Source organism: Phoenix dactylifera, chromosome 2, assembly GCF_051530095.1.
Source record: "Phoenix dactylifera cultivar Ajwa chromosome 2, Ajwa_hap1_PhDact_Kaust_v1.1, whole genome shotgun sequence".
In the NCBI taxonomy this organism is placed as follows: Eukaryota; Viridiplantae; Streptophyta; class Magnoliopsida; order Arecales; family Arecaceae; genus Phoenix; species Phoenix dactylifera.
In genome coordinates, this window is record NC_143191.1 from 9715871 (window position 1) to 9733740 (window position 17870).

Sequence of the window (17870 nt, forward strand, 5' to 3'; positions counted from 1 at the left end):
TCTTTAAAAATCAATAAATAAATTTTCCACATCGTGAATTTCTAAATCAAAGTCATGAACATGCTCCCAATAATAAGTCACATAACAGTTTATAAAAAAAAAAAATAAATATTTAATTCTAATTCTAACACATAATGCCAAGAATAAATCATAACATCAAGATATGCAAGATACATGTTATAATTCGATTTTAAAGCAATAAGTCACCTACCTGGGTTCGCTTAAAAGATCCCTGCCACAGATATCACGAACCCCTGATTAAACATAAATATTAATTATTTAATTAATTAAGAAACATAATTTAAACTAATTTCAACCCCTTAAACTCCTAAGTTCATAAATCCAAGAATGGGTCCCCAAGATCAAATATATACCCTAAAATCAGAATCCTTTAGACCCAAGTCAATTGTGGCCCAAAACAGATTAGGCCCAATTGAACCAAACCGGATAACAGGTTCATATCAAATTTCGGGCCCAACCCAAACCAGTCCACAGTTCCAATTTGGCCCGACTCAGCCCAACACAGACCCCCAACCCAACCCAGACCAGGTCTGATCAGACCATAACAAAACCCATTCACTTAAACTCAGACCCAACCCAATTCAAGAAATGGGTGGAATCGGTACACGGTCTGATCCACACTACCCAACTCAAGTTTAGGCTAAATCCCATGGTTCAATCAGATCAGGGTCTGTTGTGTCTGGTTTGAGACCCAAATAGGCCGGTACACGGTCTGATCCACACTACCCAACTCAAGTTTAGGCTAAATCCCATGGTTCAATCAGATCAAGGTCTGTTGTGTCTGGTTTGAGACCCAAATAGGCACGGAAATCAAAGCAAGGTATACGCCCAGGAAGAAGAAAGAAGAAGAAGAAGAAGAAGAAGAAGAAGAAGAAGAAAAGGAAGGAGGGGGGGGGGGGGGAGTGGCTGGTGGTTCCGGTCGGCCCTCGGCGGTCGACCGTGGCCCTCGGCGGCGGCGCTCGGCCAGCCGCCGCCGGCCACTCTGCTGTCACAGGCGGCGGAAGGGATGAAGAAGAGAAGAAGAGAAGAAGGAGAGGAAGAAGGGAGGAAAGAGAGGGACCGGGGCTGGGAAGCCCGGCCCCTTGTTCGCCCACCTCCGGCCGAACCCGTTTCGGCCGGATTGACCCCGGCCGGCCACCGTCGGCCGGCCGAATCCCATCAAAAAAAATTTCCAAAACAGGGGATGAAAACCGGTTGCCATCCCTCATTTCTCTCCCTCTTAGATCCATAAAAAAAAATAATGAATGGATTGTCTTTCTCACCTCCGGTCGTCGACGAGCGAATCCCCGGCGACGTTGGCGGCTCCGGCGGCGGCGGTGGCTCCGGCAAACCTCTCAAGAAAAGGGAAGAAGATGAGGGAAAACTCAAATTTTTTTTAGAGGGATGGGAAAAGGGATGGGCTCGGACGAGGCTCTCAGAGGAGAGAAAGAGGGAGAGAGAGATAGAGGGAGAGAGGGAGAGAGGGAAAAGGGGGGGGGGGGGGGGGGGGGAGGTGCGAAGATCCCGCTGGCCGTTCGGCCGGCGTGGTCTTCGTGGGGCGACACGAAGAGCGAACTGAAGTCGGTATCCATTGCCGACTTCAGTTCTTTGGGCTCAATAACAGGCCCAAAATTCAGATCTTTACAAGAAGGCCACAAAGGTCGGGTTTTCATGTTTGGATATTTGAAGAAAGGAAAAACTCTAAACTCGCATAGAAGAGGCAAATAAAGAGAGTTCTTTGAGATAAACAATGGTTAGTTCTTGTTGAGAAGAACAACCAGCCATACTTGGATTAGTTTGAAGGTTGCTGCCCATGAAATGGGCATTGGACATTATTAATTTAAAGACAACCACGTGAGATGGGGAATTTTTTGGAAGCAAGGTTGCTATCACAGTAGGAGCAATCTCATAGAATGAAGAATGGTACACGTCCTACGTTTCAATGGGATTACATAAGAATATGAAACTTAGAACAAACTCCGGGTGGGGAGTTATAAGAGAGGAGAGGGTGGAGGATTAAAGTAATGTGAAAAATAACAGTAATAAACATAGGAGACATGGGAGAAATAATTGTAATAAAGAGAAGAGTTATGGGACGATTGAGGAGTTGTTTGACAGTTCAGAAGATATGAGATCAGATGCTAGCTAAATTCACCCATTATATCTTGTAGTCCATTCCCAGATATTGGCTGGTTTGCTCCATTAGCTTAGCAGTTCAAAATAGATGCAACGCATGGCGAAGAGTTTTGATGATGGAGAGCTATATGTCCAAAGGATATAAATAATAAAAAAATAAATATATGATAAAAAAAAGAAGTTCAAGTGTTTGAGAGGAGTTAAAATGGATAGTTAAAATAACGCTGCACAGGATAAAAATTTTCATATAAACACAAAAGCAATTTATATAAATGCAATGAGGAATCCCTAAAACATATCACCATCCAATGCAGGACCCTAGAGTGGATATAAGGGTCCCACTAAACCATTGGGTAATAATGTATTAGGAATCCCTAAATTTGATGGTACAAAATCAATAGAAAAAATAAGGGGACTAGACTATTATATATTAAGCTTTTTAGCATTCAGTATACAATGCCAGGTCCAAAATCGGACATAAGGAGACTAGTAAACAATTATGTCATGATATTTTTAGCATATTAGCATCCAAAAGTAGACATTAGGGGTCCACTTAAAAATTATACAAACATATCAACATCGAAGCAAATAGTAGTGCTATATATATAATTTAGATCTCCATATGCTGAAAACTTTATGCCATAATCCTACTTTTTCAATGTCATCACACCTCTCAAGCTGTGGCCTGTCTTTTTGATGTTGGGAAGACACTCAATAGGAAATGTCGTAGTTGTCCCTCTCGTCAAAGCGATGGCCTCGTTCTAGAGGGGAATGGGTAGGCACTAGATTTTGTCGAACAAGTGGCAGGCTTGGTGGATCAAGCTGAGGTCGACACCGGAGAGGAAGCCCCTGAAATTGTTGGGTTAGGAGAGAGAGAGGACTAGGGCAATCTTAATTTTTCTTGATTTAATGGACATTTTTGATCAAAACTAACTACCTTTTATCCTTCTTTAATCTGCCACATTAGATCAATTATCGATCATGTGCGGTCATATGACAGTCAAGAGCAGATAGCGTTGAGCTTCGTCTGTCCGATTTTCTAATTTCACTCTATTTTTTGACTTTGTTGACTAAATTGCCATAGGCCGAACTTGGATAACTTGATTGCTAGTATCCCTAAATTTGATGGTACAAAAATGCACTTCCCTAATAATTGTCTTCCTCTATGGACATGTATTCTGAAATTGTTTTATATTGAACTATTTGCTGCAATATTTTAGATTTCTAGTAAAAATAACTAGTTGAAAACTATATGTTACTCTTAAAATAAGAAACAATCTCTCATTCATCATGAAATCACATTAATTATTCAATCTCCATTATCACTTCATTTGATCATAGTCGTTAAATCTTGATATGCCTAGAGACTTGTTTGCCCTTATCAAAAGAAGATTTTGGCATGTGTAATGCACGTGAGGGAAAGAATGGAAAGCTGTGAAATTTTTAATTATTTATATAGCTGGATAAATGCACTACCATTTTTGACTTGTACACTGCTAAAAGAGAAAAGGAGAGTTTAATAATAATAATAATAATAATAATAATAATAATAATAATAATAATAATAATAATTTAAAAGGATAAAAACTTGCATGGATTTTGTTTAATAAGGAGTCCTATTGATATGAAGTTTTTTAAAAGTTTTTAGATCCTTGGAAAGTTCTTAGAATTTCTACAATATTAAAAAAAAAATTTAGAGTTGTATTATTTCTGAAAAAATACGTATGCAATGTACGGACTCTGGAAAGTTGCTTTGCTTTGGACGTATGTGATCTATGGACTCTTATAAATTTATTGGGACATGAGAAACCGTATACAACTTTTTTTGACCTTCTATTTTATAACTTTTCTTGTCTCAAACTTTTCTTCTACACTTCTTTTTTTTTGGGCGTGGGTTCTTGATTAGGTGATTAAGAAGTGCAATCTTATATATATCACCTTTGTTTTGAGTATTGTATCCTGAAGCTGGGATTTCCAAGAGTCCTTTTGCATCCATAAGAGGGAAAATCTCTATCCTTAAGAAAGCTTCCCGAAAGTGCCTTACCTAACTAAATTCTTTTCCTCATTACACTCCTTTCTATTTCATTAAATCAGCACAACAGATACGTATTCTCATACAAGAAAAAGAAGATACATGCATTTAACCACCCAGCCTCTCCAACAATGGTTACAGAAGCACACTAAAAAAAAAAAGATGGTCTAAAAAAGATGAGTTTGCTTCATTTTACATTTGAGATCTGTTGTTATATTGCCAAAGCTCTTCTGCTGTGTCTTTTTTGGCTGCTTATCCTGCCTATAAATTGCTATGATTGTTGACAGAGAGTTTGCTGAAGAACTGCAGATTTTATCGTGTGATGTTTCTGTAGAAGTTTTTTGGTCTAAGAGGTACCCATTAGTGGTGTGCGTATTTAAGACAGAAACAGCACATACTCCTGCTTCGTTCTTCTCATGCATAAGATTTTACTTTCTTTTTTACATGCATTTATGTATACCATAAAAAATATATATAAGTGATCGAGCTGTTCTGATTTAAAATATCGAGATTTTTTTTTTTTTTTTAACCTACTCCCATTAAACTTCTCAAGCTGTTATGCATTCTGTTGCAATTATTTGACCACTTAGTGTAATAATTTTTGACTGTTTCAGCTTTGAACTTTTTAATTTCGAAAGCATGCTCTCATTCTTCTCATAGACTACTAGGGCATATTTGTTCTTTTGTAAGCTAACTTGGTCTTCAAGTCTTGTGTTTTTTCCTTGGACTGGCTTTTAGTCCAGTTAAAGCTCATTCTTTCCTGGACTCTGTCTCCCATGCTCCCAAAGGTCTACATTTCTTATTAATTCAAAAGGGATACGCGTGGTCGTCAATGGCATCTCTTTGGTACAACATATGTTATATGTGGCAGTGCACCGGCCATTTGGTGTACCTAAATTGTATTTTTTACTGTGCGCAATGTTAGCCTAAAACTGTACCCACCGTCCAACACTATTCAGTTTGTACCCACGGTCAATGATCGTACAGTGGGAAGTGTCTAATTGTGAAATCTGGATATTTAGGCTAGTTGTTATGTATCCACTGGGTTGTAGTTGATCCATTAGCTCTTGCTTCAACCATGATATGAGCTAAAGGTATTCCCCCAGAGAGGGGTATTGAAGCCTCTACAATCTGAGTTGAGAATGTTTGGCTAATATTTTCAGGTGTAGGCTGAAGATAATAGTCTACATGATGCTGATGTATTGGCTAAAATATGGAGCTTGGTGCAACAAAGCTATGCTATCAAAGGGTATCTAGGTTTTGCTTTTGTCTTAGTACTCAGCACTATGGATGCAATACCCATCTTATCTGACTAGAAATTTGCATGTCCTATGCACACTTCTATGAATTTGATTCGATACATGCATGAGATAGTTGAACATCCTGACTATAGGCGATGGTCGATCGAAGTTCTCATTGTATAGTAAAGGATATTTATTACTTACACATTTTGGAGATCAAGCTGAACCTCAATATCTACTATTATAAACCAATATGTTGGGTAGGGGCTCAGTGTTTCTCCCTTCCATTTTCATCTCTACACACACACACACACTCAATCCACAATATTCTTCGACGTGCTTCTTGTGCATTCATCTAATGTTTTAACAATTTGGCTCTCTGGAATAATGGCAATCAATCAAATGCTTTTTAAGAAACCAATGCAAAAGCCAAACCAAGTACTCGTTAACTGCAATGCTCCAATGTTTGGTGCGTCCAATTACTACTGTAGGCTGTTATGTGATAAAAGTCTCCAATTAGTAACTAGCGTGGGCATGCTCTCGGTTAGGATAACGCCATGTTAGTGGGAATATTTTAGCAAGGAAAGCTTCGACTACACAGGGTGATATACGTAGTGTCACGTCCCATTAACGGGTAAAAGTGAAAGCTAAACGTAAGACGTGAGACCACACAGTAACACCTCCAACATGACCAAACTTTTTCAGACAGCTACTAATGGACCTTGGTGTGCCTTCGTCCCTTTACATGCCTCCATGATACCTTAGTTTAAACTTACTGAAAACTCACCATCTTCATTTCTTCTTTGCGTAGCACAATGGAGAGATGTCATCATGCGTTGCCTCAAAGAAAGCTCAGAACAGTGATGTGAGCGATGTATGGGAGACATGCCCACACTAAACACACAAAACCTGCAAGGAAAATATATGCCTTTCTGAAAAGTAATGTAAAGCCATCGCCCATACATAGCATCCACTCGTTGCATTCAAAAGGGTCGTTTGCCTCTCCTCGAGCCCCGTGATTCCATGTGCTTCCTACACAGCATTTGCTTTGAGATGCTTCCTTTCGGCCTTATGTACACATACAATTATAGCAACAGTTGCACCACAGTGCACCGAATTAGTTCTCACGTGTACTGACTCCATATATAAAATTTCAGTGTGGGACCTTAGACCATACGGATGCACGCATGCACCCCTGCTGCAATATTCTGACCTCAAGCAGAATGTACCTTACTATGTGAGTCATATAGAAAATATCACCCTGTGTAAACCATTTCAACCATGCACCTACTTACCGGGGGCAGCCAGATGAGCAAAGCATTGGTGAGCGAGCTCATGTTTGGCTCAAAATGAGGCCTGAGTTCAAGTCGCTCAATTAGCAAAAGAGCTCACTCAAGCTCCGCTTATATAGTTATATATTATTATTTTTTATATAAAAATATTTTTGTATTTATTTAACAGAGTGCATTTTTAATTATGAGATTAAGATATAGTCCAATTTTGAATTATTTAATAAAATTACAAAAAAAATAAAATCTCTCTCTCTCTCTCTCTCACACACACACACACACACACACACACACACACACACACAACTTTGTAGTGACATAAGGTGGCTCGAGCTTGGATCAATTACAAATGAGCCAAGCTTGAGGTGGACCTGGTTTTCTTGAGCTGAGCTTGTTTACTCTCTACTAGTTTTCTTGAGAAGAATTACTCCCTGCATATTACTTCACCAAGTCACTGGTGGCTTGGTAAGCTCTGGCCTGGTCTATACAAGGTAGATAGCTTGTATTGTACTCACAGATCAGGATGCATGCACCTTTTCCTGAGAAGACTGAAGAGCTGGCCTCGTCAGGTCTTTGTGTTTGGTAGATGTCTAATAAAGGGCACAGAACAAACTGCAGGAAGAGACGTACAGCAGTGTGAGTGCAAGCAATGAAAATTGGGTCCAGTAAAAGAAGTACTACTCTTTCCCTTCCCCTACCAAACTCGTTAACAGTGTTGCAGTGCCACTCAGCCATTGATGCAAGGAAGAGAAGAATCCGGTCAGCAAAGATATGCCACGCTCACACCTAACCACCCTCCAATGTCCTTCCATTTCTGGAATGACATATCACAAAATGAAAGGTAGGACCCACCAGCATGGGTTGTGTATTTCCACAAGTAGAAGAATTTTACAAACCGTCTAAAGACTTCTTATATCATACTTGAAGACCAGTGATTTGATGGCTACCCAATCTACCAAATGCTAGTGTTTTTCATCTATTAAGGTACGTTTTTCTGAAGAATAGCTTCTACTCTATTTTTTTATGATGTGACACAAACTTTTTGAAAAGTTAAAAATAATGTTGATTAAATGCCGATGGCAATTATATAAAAACTATTTTGTGAACTGTATTATTAGATTTTTTTTAAAATTTTTTTACTCTTTTATTTTCTGATTCATGTGGATGTGTTTTTAAAAAAAAAGAAAAAAAAGAAAGGAGATTCTCCTTTCTCTCTCTCTCTCGTGCACGCCCTTTAAATTGTTTACTGGGACGCGTCGCTATTGCCGCAGGGAGTTGAGCAGCCTTGCCATTTCAATTATGGATGGGAGAAGTGAGAAGACTTCCAGCAAAAAAAAAAAGTGAGAAGACTTTGGAGGGGAGGGAGGACATGTCTATACGGAAAGCTAGAGATTGCCAAGCGATTTTGCTGTGGACGTGACCACCAAATCCTCTGTGCGTGGATTTTGCGTGGATACCGGACAAAGGAGCCTACTTTGGTTTGTACCAAGACAAACGAGCCCAGCTACTTGGGTGCTTGTATTCGGTTTCCAGTTCTATTTGTACCTGGAGCTAGTGTTTCTTTAACTAAACTTTGTCTCCCTGTGGTTAAGGCACTTAAAGAATGAAGTGAAGACAAGCACAGTGCCATAACACCTGTTCTTGTTCTATCTATATAATCCATAATTGTTGCGTTGGATAAAGATAGAGCCTTGGCTTACTTGGAGCTAGTGTTTCTTTATCTAGACTTCGTCTCCCTGTGGTTAAGGCACTTAAAGAATGAAGTGAAGACGAGCACAGTGCCAATAACACCTGTTCTTGTTGGATCTATGTAATCCATAATTGTTACGTTGGATAAAGATAGAGCTTTGGCTTCATGTGACCTACGTACAGACAATGGTGCAACTGCCTGGGCCTACCTGTGTCACGGATCTCCATCGCACGACTTTACCAACACTATTGCACCCTCTTCATTATAAGCCTTTCCGGATTCCTTTCCACTAGCTTAGGCATCATCATATATCTACTTATAAAACCTTATGTATCTGTCTCTAAAGTTCTTAATATTGCTACTATATATTCAGTCTTTGTGCCCCACCATGTTATATCATTATTTAATTGATGGCATGGAAAGGAAATAATGACTATTCTCCACCAAGTTCAGCTTTTGACTGCATCTTTATGGAATAAGATAATAAATAAAGAAAGATCATGGTAAACTATAGGAGATATTCGACAAAAATCACTGCTAGTATATTTAATCTAATGTTCTTTCTTTCGAGACTACTTTATTATGTGTCCGGTGCAACGTTCAAATGAGAGCTAGCCATTGCGACAATATAATTATGGTAAGTACGTACCATAGTGTTATTTAGATGCCTGAGTTGCTCATTTATGTATGACACAATGGGGGCCCCTCAGGCCATCAACTTAACCATTGTATGTATTATTTTGTTACGTACGATACTTTTTCTTCTTTGTAACCCATGTCGTTTCTTATTTGGATATATATAGTTATCTGCTAAATAAGTTTTTGAAATGAAAGCCAACCCTGAAAAGAGTGGCTTGGTGAAGAAGCCCGCCATCCTTTTCAATCAACCTAGGGTTTCTACCCCCTATCTCATGCACAACCGCGTTAACCCCACTGCTGGGCCCCAAAGCTCACCTCCCTCCCCTTCTATATGACCCTTGGATTGCAAGCCTCTTCTACATAACCCTTGGCTTGGAAGCCATAGGAAAGGCAAAAGCCAACCCTTCCTAAAACCCTTCCAGCCATGGAGCAGTCCCCCTCTTGTCTTAAACTCTTCGGCTCATGGGCCAGCTCCTACACCCACCGAGTCCAACTTGCCCTCAAGCTCAAGGGCCTAGAATTTGAGTACATGGAGGAGGACCTCACTAACAAGAGCCCCTCCCTCCTCCTATACAACCATGTCTACAAGAAGGTCCCCGTGCTGCTCCACCTCGACCGCCCGATCGTCGAGTCGGTCATCATCCTCGAATACATAGACGAGACCTGGACCGACCACCCGATCATGCCCATCGATCCCTATGAGCGGGCCATTGCCCGCTTCTGGTGCCACTTCGCCGACGACAAGGTTATCTTCCGCCCATTAATTTCCTAGACTTGTTAAGCTATCAGTCTTCCATGCACATTTTTTGTATCATCACTGAGGCTTTGGATGCATGGCAATGCAGCTTGGCCCTGCAGCCGGCGCAGTGTTCGGGTCATCAGGTGAGGATCAGAAGGCTGCTGTGTGCCAAGTCCATGAGAATCTGAAGCTAATCGAAACTGAGCTCCGGGAGGGAGCATTCAAGGGGAGAAGGTTCTTTGGTGGCGATAAGATTGGTATCTTGGACATTGTCCTCGGATGCGGCTCCTATTGGCTCGCCGTGTTTAATGAGGTCATGGAGGTGAAGCTCGTCGACTCCGAGGCATTCCCCCTCTTCCATGCATGGCTCCGAGACTTTGAGGAGCAGAAGGAGGTGAAGGAAATCATTCCGGCCATCGATACGTTGCTGGAGTATGCTAGAGGCATTCGTCAAATGATGCTTAGTCTCAAAGACACCACTTCTTCCACCACCACCACCACCACCACCGCTGCCGCCACCACTGCCGCCACCAACAACAGCAATAACAACCTAGTTATTGAAAGTGGCACTAGTGTTTAAAAGGGAAGGGTCTTTCTAAGGTTTGGTTTACTATGGTAGTGTAATAGGTTTGGTAGGCTCTCTATATTATGATCATAGTTTCTTGCGTTCTGTCATGTGATTAGATGCTTTAAATATGGTTTCTAGTTGTGTAGATGTAAGTTTTATTATATTGGTGGTTAGAGAATCTTCTGCTTGATAACATGAGCATGTGGGATTGCTTTGTTTGAATTCAACGGTCTACAACCCGGTTCTTATTCTAAGTCATTTGGATGCTTATACTACAAATCAATATATTGGAAGTTGATGTCAAGGATTTCTTTAATGCCAGTCCTAACTTCCATATGAAAAGCTATTGGAGATGAACTGAAGAGTTCCTTTCGCCAATAAAATGGAGCGACGTGTAGGAAAGAGAAGCATGGCCTAGATGATACAACTTATCCAACGAGCACAGGTAAAATCTAAGATGATTTTTTTAAATGTCCAATTAATTCACAAGTCATATCAAGTTCTTAAGTTCCAACAGCTATGGAGGAGGGTGGAGACTCAGGATGGAGGAAAGGAGTGAGGGAGATACGAAGAGAAGATTACTAGAAAACTTTTTCTTCTCTTAAAAAAAACTATTGGGAACTCTCTTCATATAAATGTAGGAGCCATCATTAATTTTTTTCCTTGTGGGCACTCATACAACTCCGAGCTTATTTAACTTGGACTCGGATGCGTTAGTCCTCCTCAATTCAGTAAATAAAGCCAGGAAAAGCTGATCTGAAAAGGTAGTAGGAGGCAGCTTGCATGGGTTTGGTGGGTCCATGATTATTCCTTCTAAGTCTTGAGAATATACTAAAGTTTTATAACAAAAAATCATTTCTTTCCTACTTTGCATCTTGGAGTTGGACTTTGAAGCCATAAGCGACAAAGCACATGCGAATAGCTGGAGAGCGAAAAGACACCCATGATAGGCTATTTTCATATTCTTCTACTTTGCTTGAAAAATAGATTATTTTTTACTACTGTTACTTGAAATTCGAACCTCTTAAGAGTAGAATGAGAATGGAAGAAGAAAATGATAATGTTTTGAACCAGGTTTTGGCAGTATACACGCGTGTGTATATATATAAGACTTCATCTAGCTCATCATTTTATAATAATGGCTATTATTATGTTATACTGGCTTATCTCAAGAAAATAATCTTAGCTGGACCAAAACAAAAAAAAAGAAAATAATTTTAGCTGTTATAATATTATTTATATTAGTAATGGATAAGTAAGGATCTTTACTTGACTATTATTCTGTTATTACATAGTAGGAATAATGATTGTTATTTGTTATTGACACGTAACTAAGGTATATATATTAATTATAAATATTAGAATATGAGAGAAGAGGGAAGAAGATGGATCTCTTTCAGGGATCCAGCCACTAACCTGCATTAATAGAACATCTTTTCTTCGCCTAAGATACATGCATGATTATTCAAAATAGAGACCCATGACTCACCTAAATAAGGTAGATATTTGATGGGCAAGCACAATGCCATCAAACCATATCTTAAGGATCATATGGAATAATCTAGTCAAACCTATGATTGTTGGAAACAGAAAACATATATAAAAATTTTTGAAAAGATAGGTATGTAATATCCGACCCCGCTTAAGCAACACTTGTCCTCAAAGGTTATTTAAAACTTCATTTGCCTGCAAATTTTCATCATCTTTTCCAAAAGTTGTGCATTCCATCAATGCCAATTTGCCGTGCATTGATGTCCAAGACCAAAAGATTTTCATCATAGTTTAAGCATAGTCCCTTCTTCCACCTTTCACAAATCTCAACAGAAAACAAGCCTGATCCTTTTCCTTAAAAAACAAAAAAATTTGGCTCACAATTTGCTTCTTGCCATATTTGAGAATTAATTTGCACAGCCCCCTGATGAAGACGAGCCAAGGAGAATGCTCGGAATTGAGTTGTTGTTTGAAGAACCTTTTCTCCTATGTTGATTTCGTCTCGGAGACCTAAAACCAGAAAAGGTAACCAAAAATGATTTGAGTAAACCAGTTATACTGTTGGCAATTCTCTCGAACCATGTTTGGTATTCTAGAACAGTTTTGAATTGGCATAAGTTTGAAAGCATTCCTCCTAAATCTGCATCATTGGGAAGCTCAAATTGAGTACAAAAAGCCAGAGTGAATTGTGGCCATGTTAACCCTCCCACAGATCTATCCATCCACAGGCATCTCTATATGGAGATGCATAAAGCCAATGCATAAAGCAAATTGCTCATTCATGATGCGAGTTTGAAGAATTGCAGCTCCTTGTTCTATGTTTCCCTTGAGAATTAGATGGATTTAGTTGTGGTGCTTGGCTTGTATCCTCCTAAGATTGATGAAAGTTCTCCACATAAGCAACAAGTTCTACCTGCATCTTGCTGATTTATTTTATTTGCTATATATAAAAGCTGATCCTTGATTTGTTGATTTCTTCTGGGTTTGTGCTACCATCAACGAGTGGAGAAAAAACTAAATATCCAGAAAAATGAAAGTAGATTTTTGATCGCAAGCACAATTTCATCAAATGATATCTTAAGGAGCCAGGCTCTTATTTTTCCATATCTTAAAGATATCAAATAACTTACTCCAACCTATAATTACTGGAAAAAATAGTATAAGAAATGGAACAAGAAAGCTATGTACAATTTTTCTTTGCTTTTATAATTAATATTTTTTCAAAATTTGTGCTGGCAATTCTTCATTTGAACAGTGATTTTAAAAATGATAATGTTATCCCTATACCTATTATGTGGAAAAGAGAGAGAAAACTCAATCTCTCTCCAAAGTTTAGGAAAATTAGAAAGGAAATCATAGAAAATCATCTCAAATATCCAGAAAAATTAAAACAATTATAAGTTATGCAAATATGTTAAAGGTATCTAAATATGTTAAAATTATCTAACTATAATATATGTGTGAACCAAGTACTTTCTGACTTAATGAAATACCGAGTAAATCTCAATATCAGCATAATGAATACTGGTATTTTAAAATTCCAATACCACATAAATTTTATTATTTTTCTTTAGTAAATCACCATGTCTGGACTCTTCTTAATTATTTTAGAAAACTTTATGAGGAAAAATATTTTAGGAAGCCATGACATAGAGAAAAAAATTATTTTAGGAATCCATTAGAAATATCACCATGCATTGGACTCTTCTTAATTAGTTTTGAAAAATTTATCAAACGTATTTTAGGAAGCCATGACGTAGAGGAAAAAATTATTTTCGAAATTCATTAGAAATATCACCACACATCCGGCTCTTCCTAATTATTTTAGAAAAAATTATGAGAAAAAATATTTGAAGCAATGTATTTAGTGTCCCCACATAGGAAAAAATTATTTTACGAAGCCATTAGAAATATCACCATACACCGGACTCTTTCTAAGTATTTTAAGAAAAAATATGAGAAAATATTATTCTGTGAATCCATGACATGGAGGAAAAATTATATTAGCAATCTGCTAGAAATATCATCATGCCATTAGAAATATCACTATGTATTAGACTCTTCTTAATTATTTTAAAAAAAGATTTTTAAGAAAAGAATATTTGAAGCCATCCTTTTAGAGCCCCCATGCAGATGAAAAAATTATTTTACAAAACCATCAAAAATATCACCATAAGCTGGCTCTTCTTAATTATTTTAGGTGAAAATTACAATAACATATTATTTTAGAAAGCCATTAAAAATATCACTAAACACTAGTCGAAGACACATAAAAAAGCCAAGGCTTTAATTCATAGGCGACATGTTTATGGTATATCCCATGACATACTACAAAGATTTATGAGAACAACAAATCTATATTTAAATTCTTCAATACAATTTGCAAAATTGACAGCACGTATACAAGAATAACAATTCTATATTTATCTTTTCCGTGAGTGCTAATGTTTTTATTAATAAGATATTGAACCTAAAATGATCATTAGTTATTAAATACATTCCACTTATAATTTAGTTTTTTATTCTATTTTCAGAGAAATTATGTATTCTTCTATTACATAAATTTATATCTACATTTTCATTATCTTCCTGTGCATAGCATGGGTATCATTCTTGTTCTTATATAATTGCTAGTTATTCTCTATTATAATGCTATTATAAAGCTATCACAATAGTCACTATTTCAATAGTAAATTATTTGAAATCATAAAAATGGGGCAAATAGTAACGTCATAGCAATCAATAACAGCTTCCATGAGGGCCCATTACTGTGGAATAATCTCGTTGTTGAAACTGATCTTCCCATTTGTAGATTTCATGTCTCTTATATGTTTAGTGGGCCTTTACCTATGGTAGAGCTCAATCTGTTCGGAGTCAAATCAAAGAGTCCAATTTGTTAAGGAGTCAAATTAAAGAAATATATAAAGCCCAAATTATTTGAGCTTTTTGAAAGGGGAAAAAATTTATTGGAAAAAGAGAGAGAGCTCACTGGGACATTTGGTAGTTAACATGGGCAAGAATGTTACTAGGCTAATTAACATAAAATTGGTAAGATATATAAGAGGGATGCACTAGGGTAAAAAATGACATATGGAGTAAAGAGGACAATAATATATATATATATATATATATATATATATATATATATAAAGTATCAATTAGTCACCAAAAGTTTAAATTTGTTGCAATATGGCCTAATCATCTATCTAGGCTCTAACACCATTAATGGAGAACAAAAAAGACAAAAATACCCTTGATTCAAAGAGAGTGTCCTTTTGTCATTCATCTACATGCACTGATGTTAAAGTGTTCCATCCTTCGTAATCCATCCGCCTATACAGATCATAAAACATTCCACTCTCTTTCATCCATTCATCTACATAGATCTCAAAGCATTCCATTATCTATCACTCATTTACCTGTATAGACTTTAAAGTGCTCTATTCTTTGTCATTCGTTTGCTAGCATAGACCTTAAAGTGCTCTAGCCTCAATCATCCATCTATATGCACAGATCTCAAAGAACTCTATTCTTTGTTATCAATCTATCTGCACTAATCCCAAAGCACTATGGCTATGCTCTATTTTTCTATATGGATCTCAAAGAGCTTTGTTCTTTATTATCCATCTACCTGCACTAATCTCAAAGTACTATGACTATGATCCATTTTTCTGCACAGATCTCAAAGCTCTTTGTTTGTAAACTATTTACATGCATAGATCTCAAAGTGCTCCATCCTCTATCATCCATTCATCTGCAGAAATCTCAAAGCAATCTATTTTTTATCATCCATCTGTTTGCATAGATCTTACACCACTCTATCCTTTGCCATTCATTTGTCTACATAGATCTTAAAGTGCTTTGTCCTTTATCATCTATCCACTTGCATAAATCTCAAAACACTCCATCTTTTATCATCTATCTGCCTGCACAGATCTCAAAGCACTCCACGTGCTACTCTTCCTCCCCTTACCTTCAACTTCTGCCAAAACAAGAATCCTTTGCTATGTTAGTGGGAAGGATGGAAAGGACGGTCCTGAAATTTTACAAAAAATTAGTTATTATGTGATCCTTACATGATACTATTTTGCAATGGAGATAGACGATTGTGCTACATTATAATGAATTTAAAGTTTTAGTGGCTAATAAATACATTTTAAACTTTTGAGGTCAAAGTGTAAATGGCTCAAACTTGGAGGGGCGCCCTTATAATTTTTTCTAAGTTAAATTTCAAACTAGTTTTGGCATATTAGTAACATATTGGCTTTTCATATAAACTATCACAAGAAATGGGCTTAATGGTTCATGTAAAGGCTATTGACATCTCATGCGAATGAGCTGCCAGGAGCAAAAAGAATTGTTTTTTTTTGCTTGCAGGGATTGCCTCTTCATCCACTGATTCAATTAACAAGCAATCTATATTTGATATATTTGTCCCAAAACATGGATTCTCATTCAGCTGCATCTATGGATGCACAAACAGAACAGAAACTATATTTTTCCATCTTCATCGAAATATGTTCAATATTCTCCTACTCGATGATTAGAATGAAAAACTTTTGGTCCTGGACATCAATGCACAGCAAATTGGCATTGATGGAATGCACAAGTTTTGGCATTGGAGGTAATGGAAAGAATCGAAACTATCCATACCCTTAGGGCATGGTCTGGGTGATAGAGAAGATCTCTTTCCTTGATGAATGAATTGAATTGTTTGAGAGCATTGCCGCATCTGCTTCGGTCTTCTCCTCGGGTGACACCATATGGAAAACGAAGAGAGGGAGGTTTTCCTGTCAAAAGATGAGCAAGAGAAAGATGAGATTTGGTAGGGCTCCGACAGGAGGTTAGCGTGAGAGAGATCTCGAAAGGAGGAGTTTTATTTACCAACAAAAAGGGTTTTCCCCAATCACGGAACCTTTGGCCCGGGATATAAGCGATAAGATAAATCATATTTAAAATTTGATTTAGTTGCCATATAAATCTAGAATTAGTTGCCCACAAAAACTCTTTTTGTTTTTCCGATCTTATTCGATAAGGTAGTTTAACTTCAACTATATCGTTATATCTCTTAGCCTAATTCTGAAGTAGCTCAAGAAGTAGCTCAAAAAAAGAGAAACCAAATCTGGAAAAAGGGAAGATATGGGAAATAATGGTTTCAAGTTTAATTTAAATGACGCCTTTAAAAAGAAAAAAAATTCGTAAAACTCTCCAAATATGTACTATCCCATGTAAGTTAAAAACCCATAACGGTACAACGAGTCTATTGCAACTTGCAAGAGCTAAATTACTATCTTCCTGTAATGTAACCTATGAAAATTAAATATTTTTTCATGCTTTGACTATTTGGTGATCTTCCTTATTGAACATATTTTGTATTGTAGACATGCACTTCTATTTAAAGGGACAATGCAAGTCAAGAATTTACTATCCTATGATATCTTAATCTTGAACCATCTGACCTTAAATTTCATGAACAAAGTCTCCTGGGATTGAAAAGATAAATCACTTATCATTAAAAAGGTGGAAGATGTAGTTGATGAAACACATAATATTTTCATAAGTCTCTTTGTGATCTCCAGACCTATCCAATGCTTAAGAAAGGAAATACACAAGATGACATCTAACTCCTTCCCTTTTTTCTTTTTGTTTGATCAGAAGAAATGATGAGGTAAGTAGCGGAGTTTTTTTTTAGATAATGAGCCTGTGGCTCGGTGATCTCCTGATTGAGGCTCCGCGAGCTCGAAAGAACCCTCACCGGTAGCTGATTTTACCCTAGCTACTAAGAAAAATAAAATAAGAGAGGCCGACCTGATAAAGATTTGCATTGAGTATCACATCCCTTAAAGCTTCACTCTAGAGTTGCCTGAGACTTTTGGCTGGTGACATTACATAGGAATGATGAGCTCATCCTTTATGAGGAAACACTAAAGAAGGGATAAAAACTTTCTATTTTGATCCTTTTTGCCAAGCTCCTATCTTTGCTCTACCATTTGAAAGTAGAGATTTTGCTATCTATAGTGATGCCTCCTTAGAGAGTCTAGGATG

General features: G+C 37.5%; 1 protein-coding gene across 1 annotated transcript; it reads left to right on the plus strand.

Moving 5' to 3' along the window:
• The first annotated feature begins 9372 nt into the window (after positions 1–9372).
• Positions 9373–10556, plus strand: LOC103721850 (glutathione transferase GST 23-like). The gene is made up of 2 exons (XM_008812213.5): positions 9373–9772; positions 9873–10556. The coding sequence occupies exons 1-2, from the start codon at positions 9452–9454 to the stop codon at positions 10344–10346; spliced, it is 795 nt and encodes a 264-aa protein (XP_008810435.1). The 5' UTR covers positions 9373–9451; the 3' UTR covers positions 10347–10556.
• The last annotated feature ends 7314 nt before the right edge of the window (positions 10557–17870 follow it).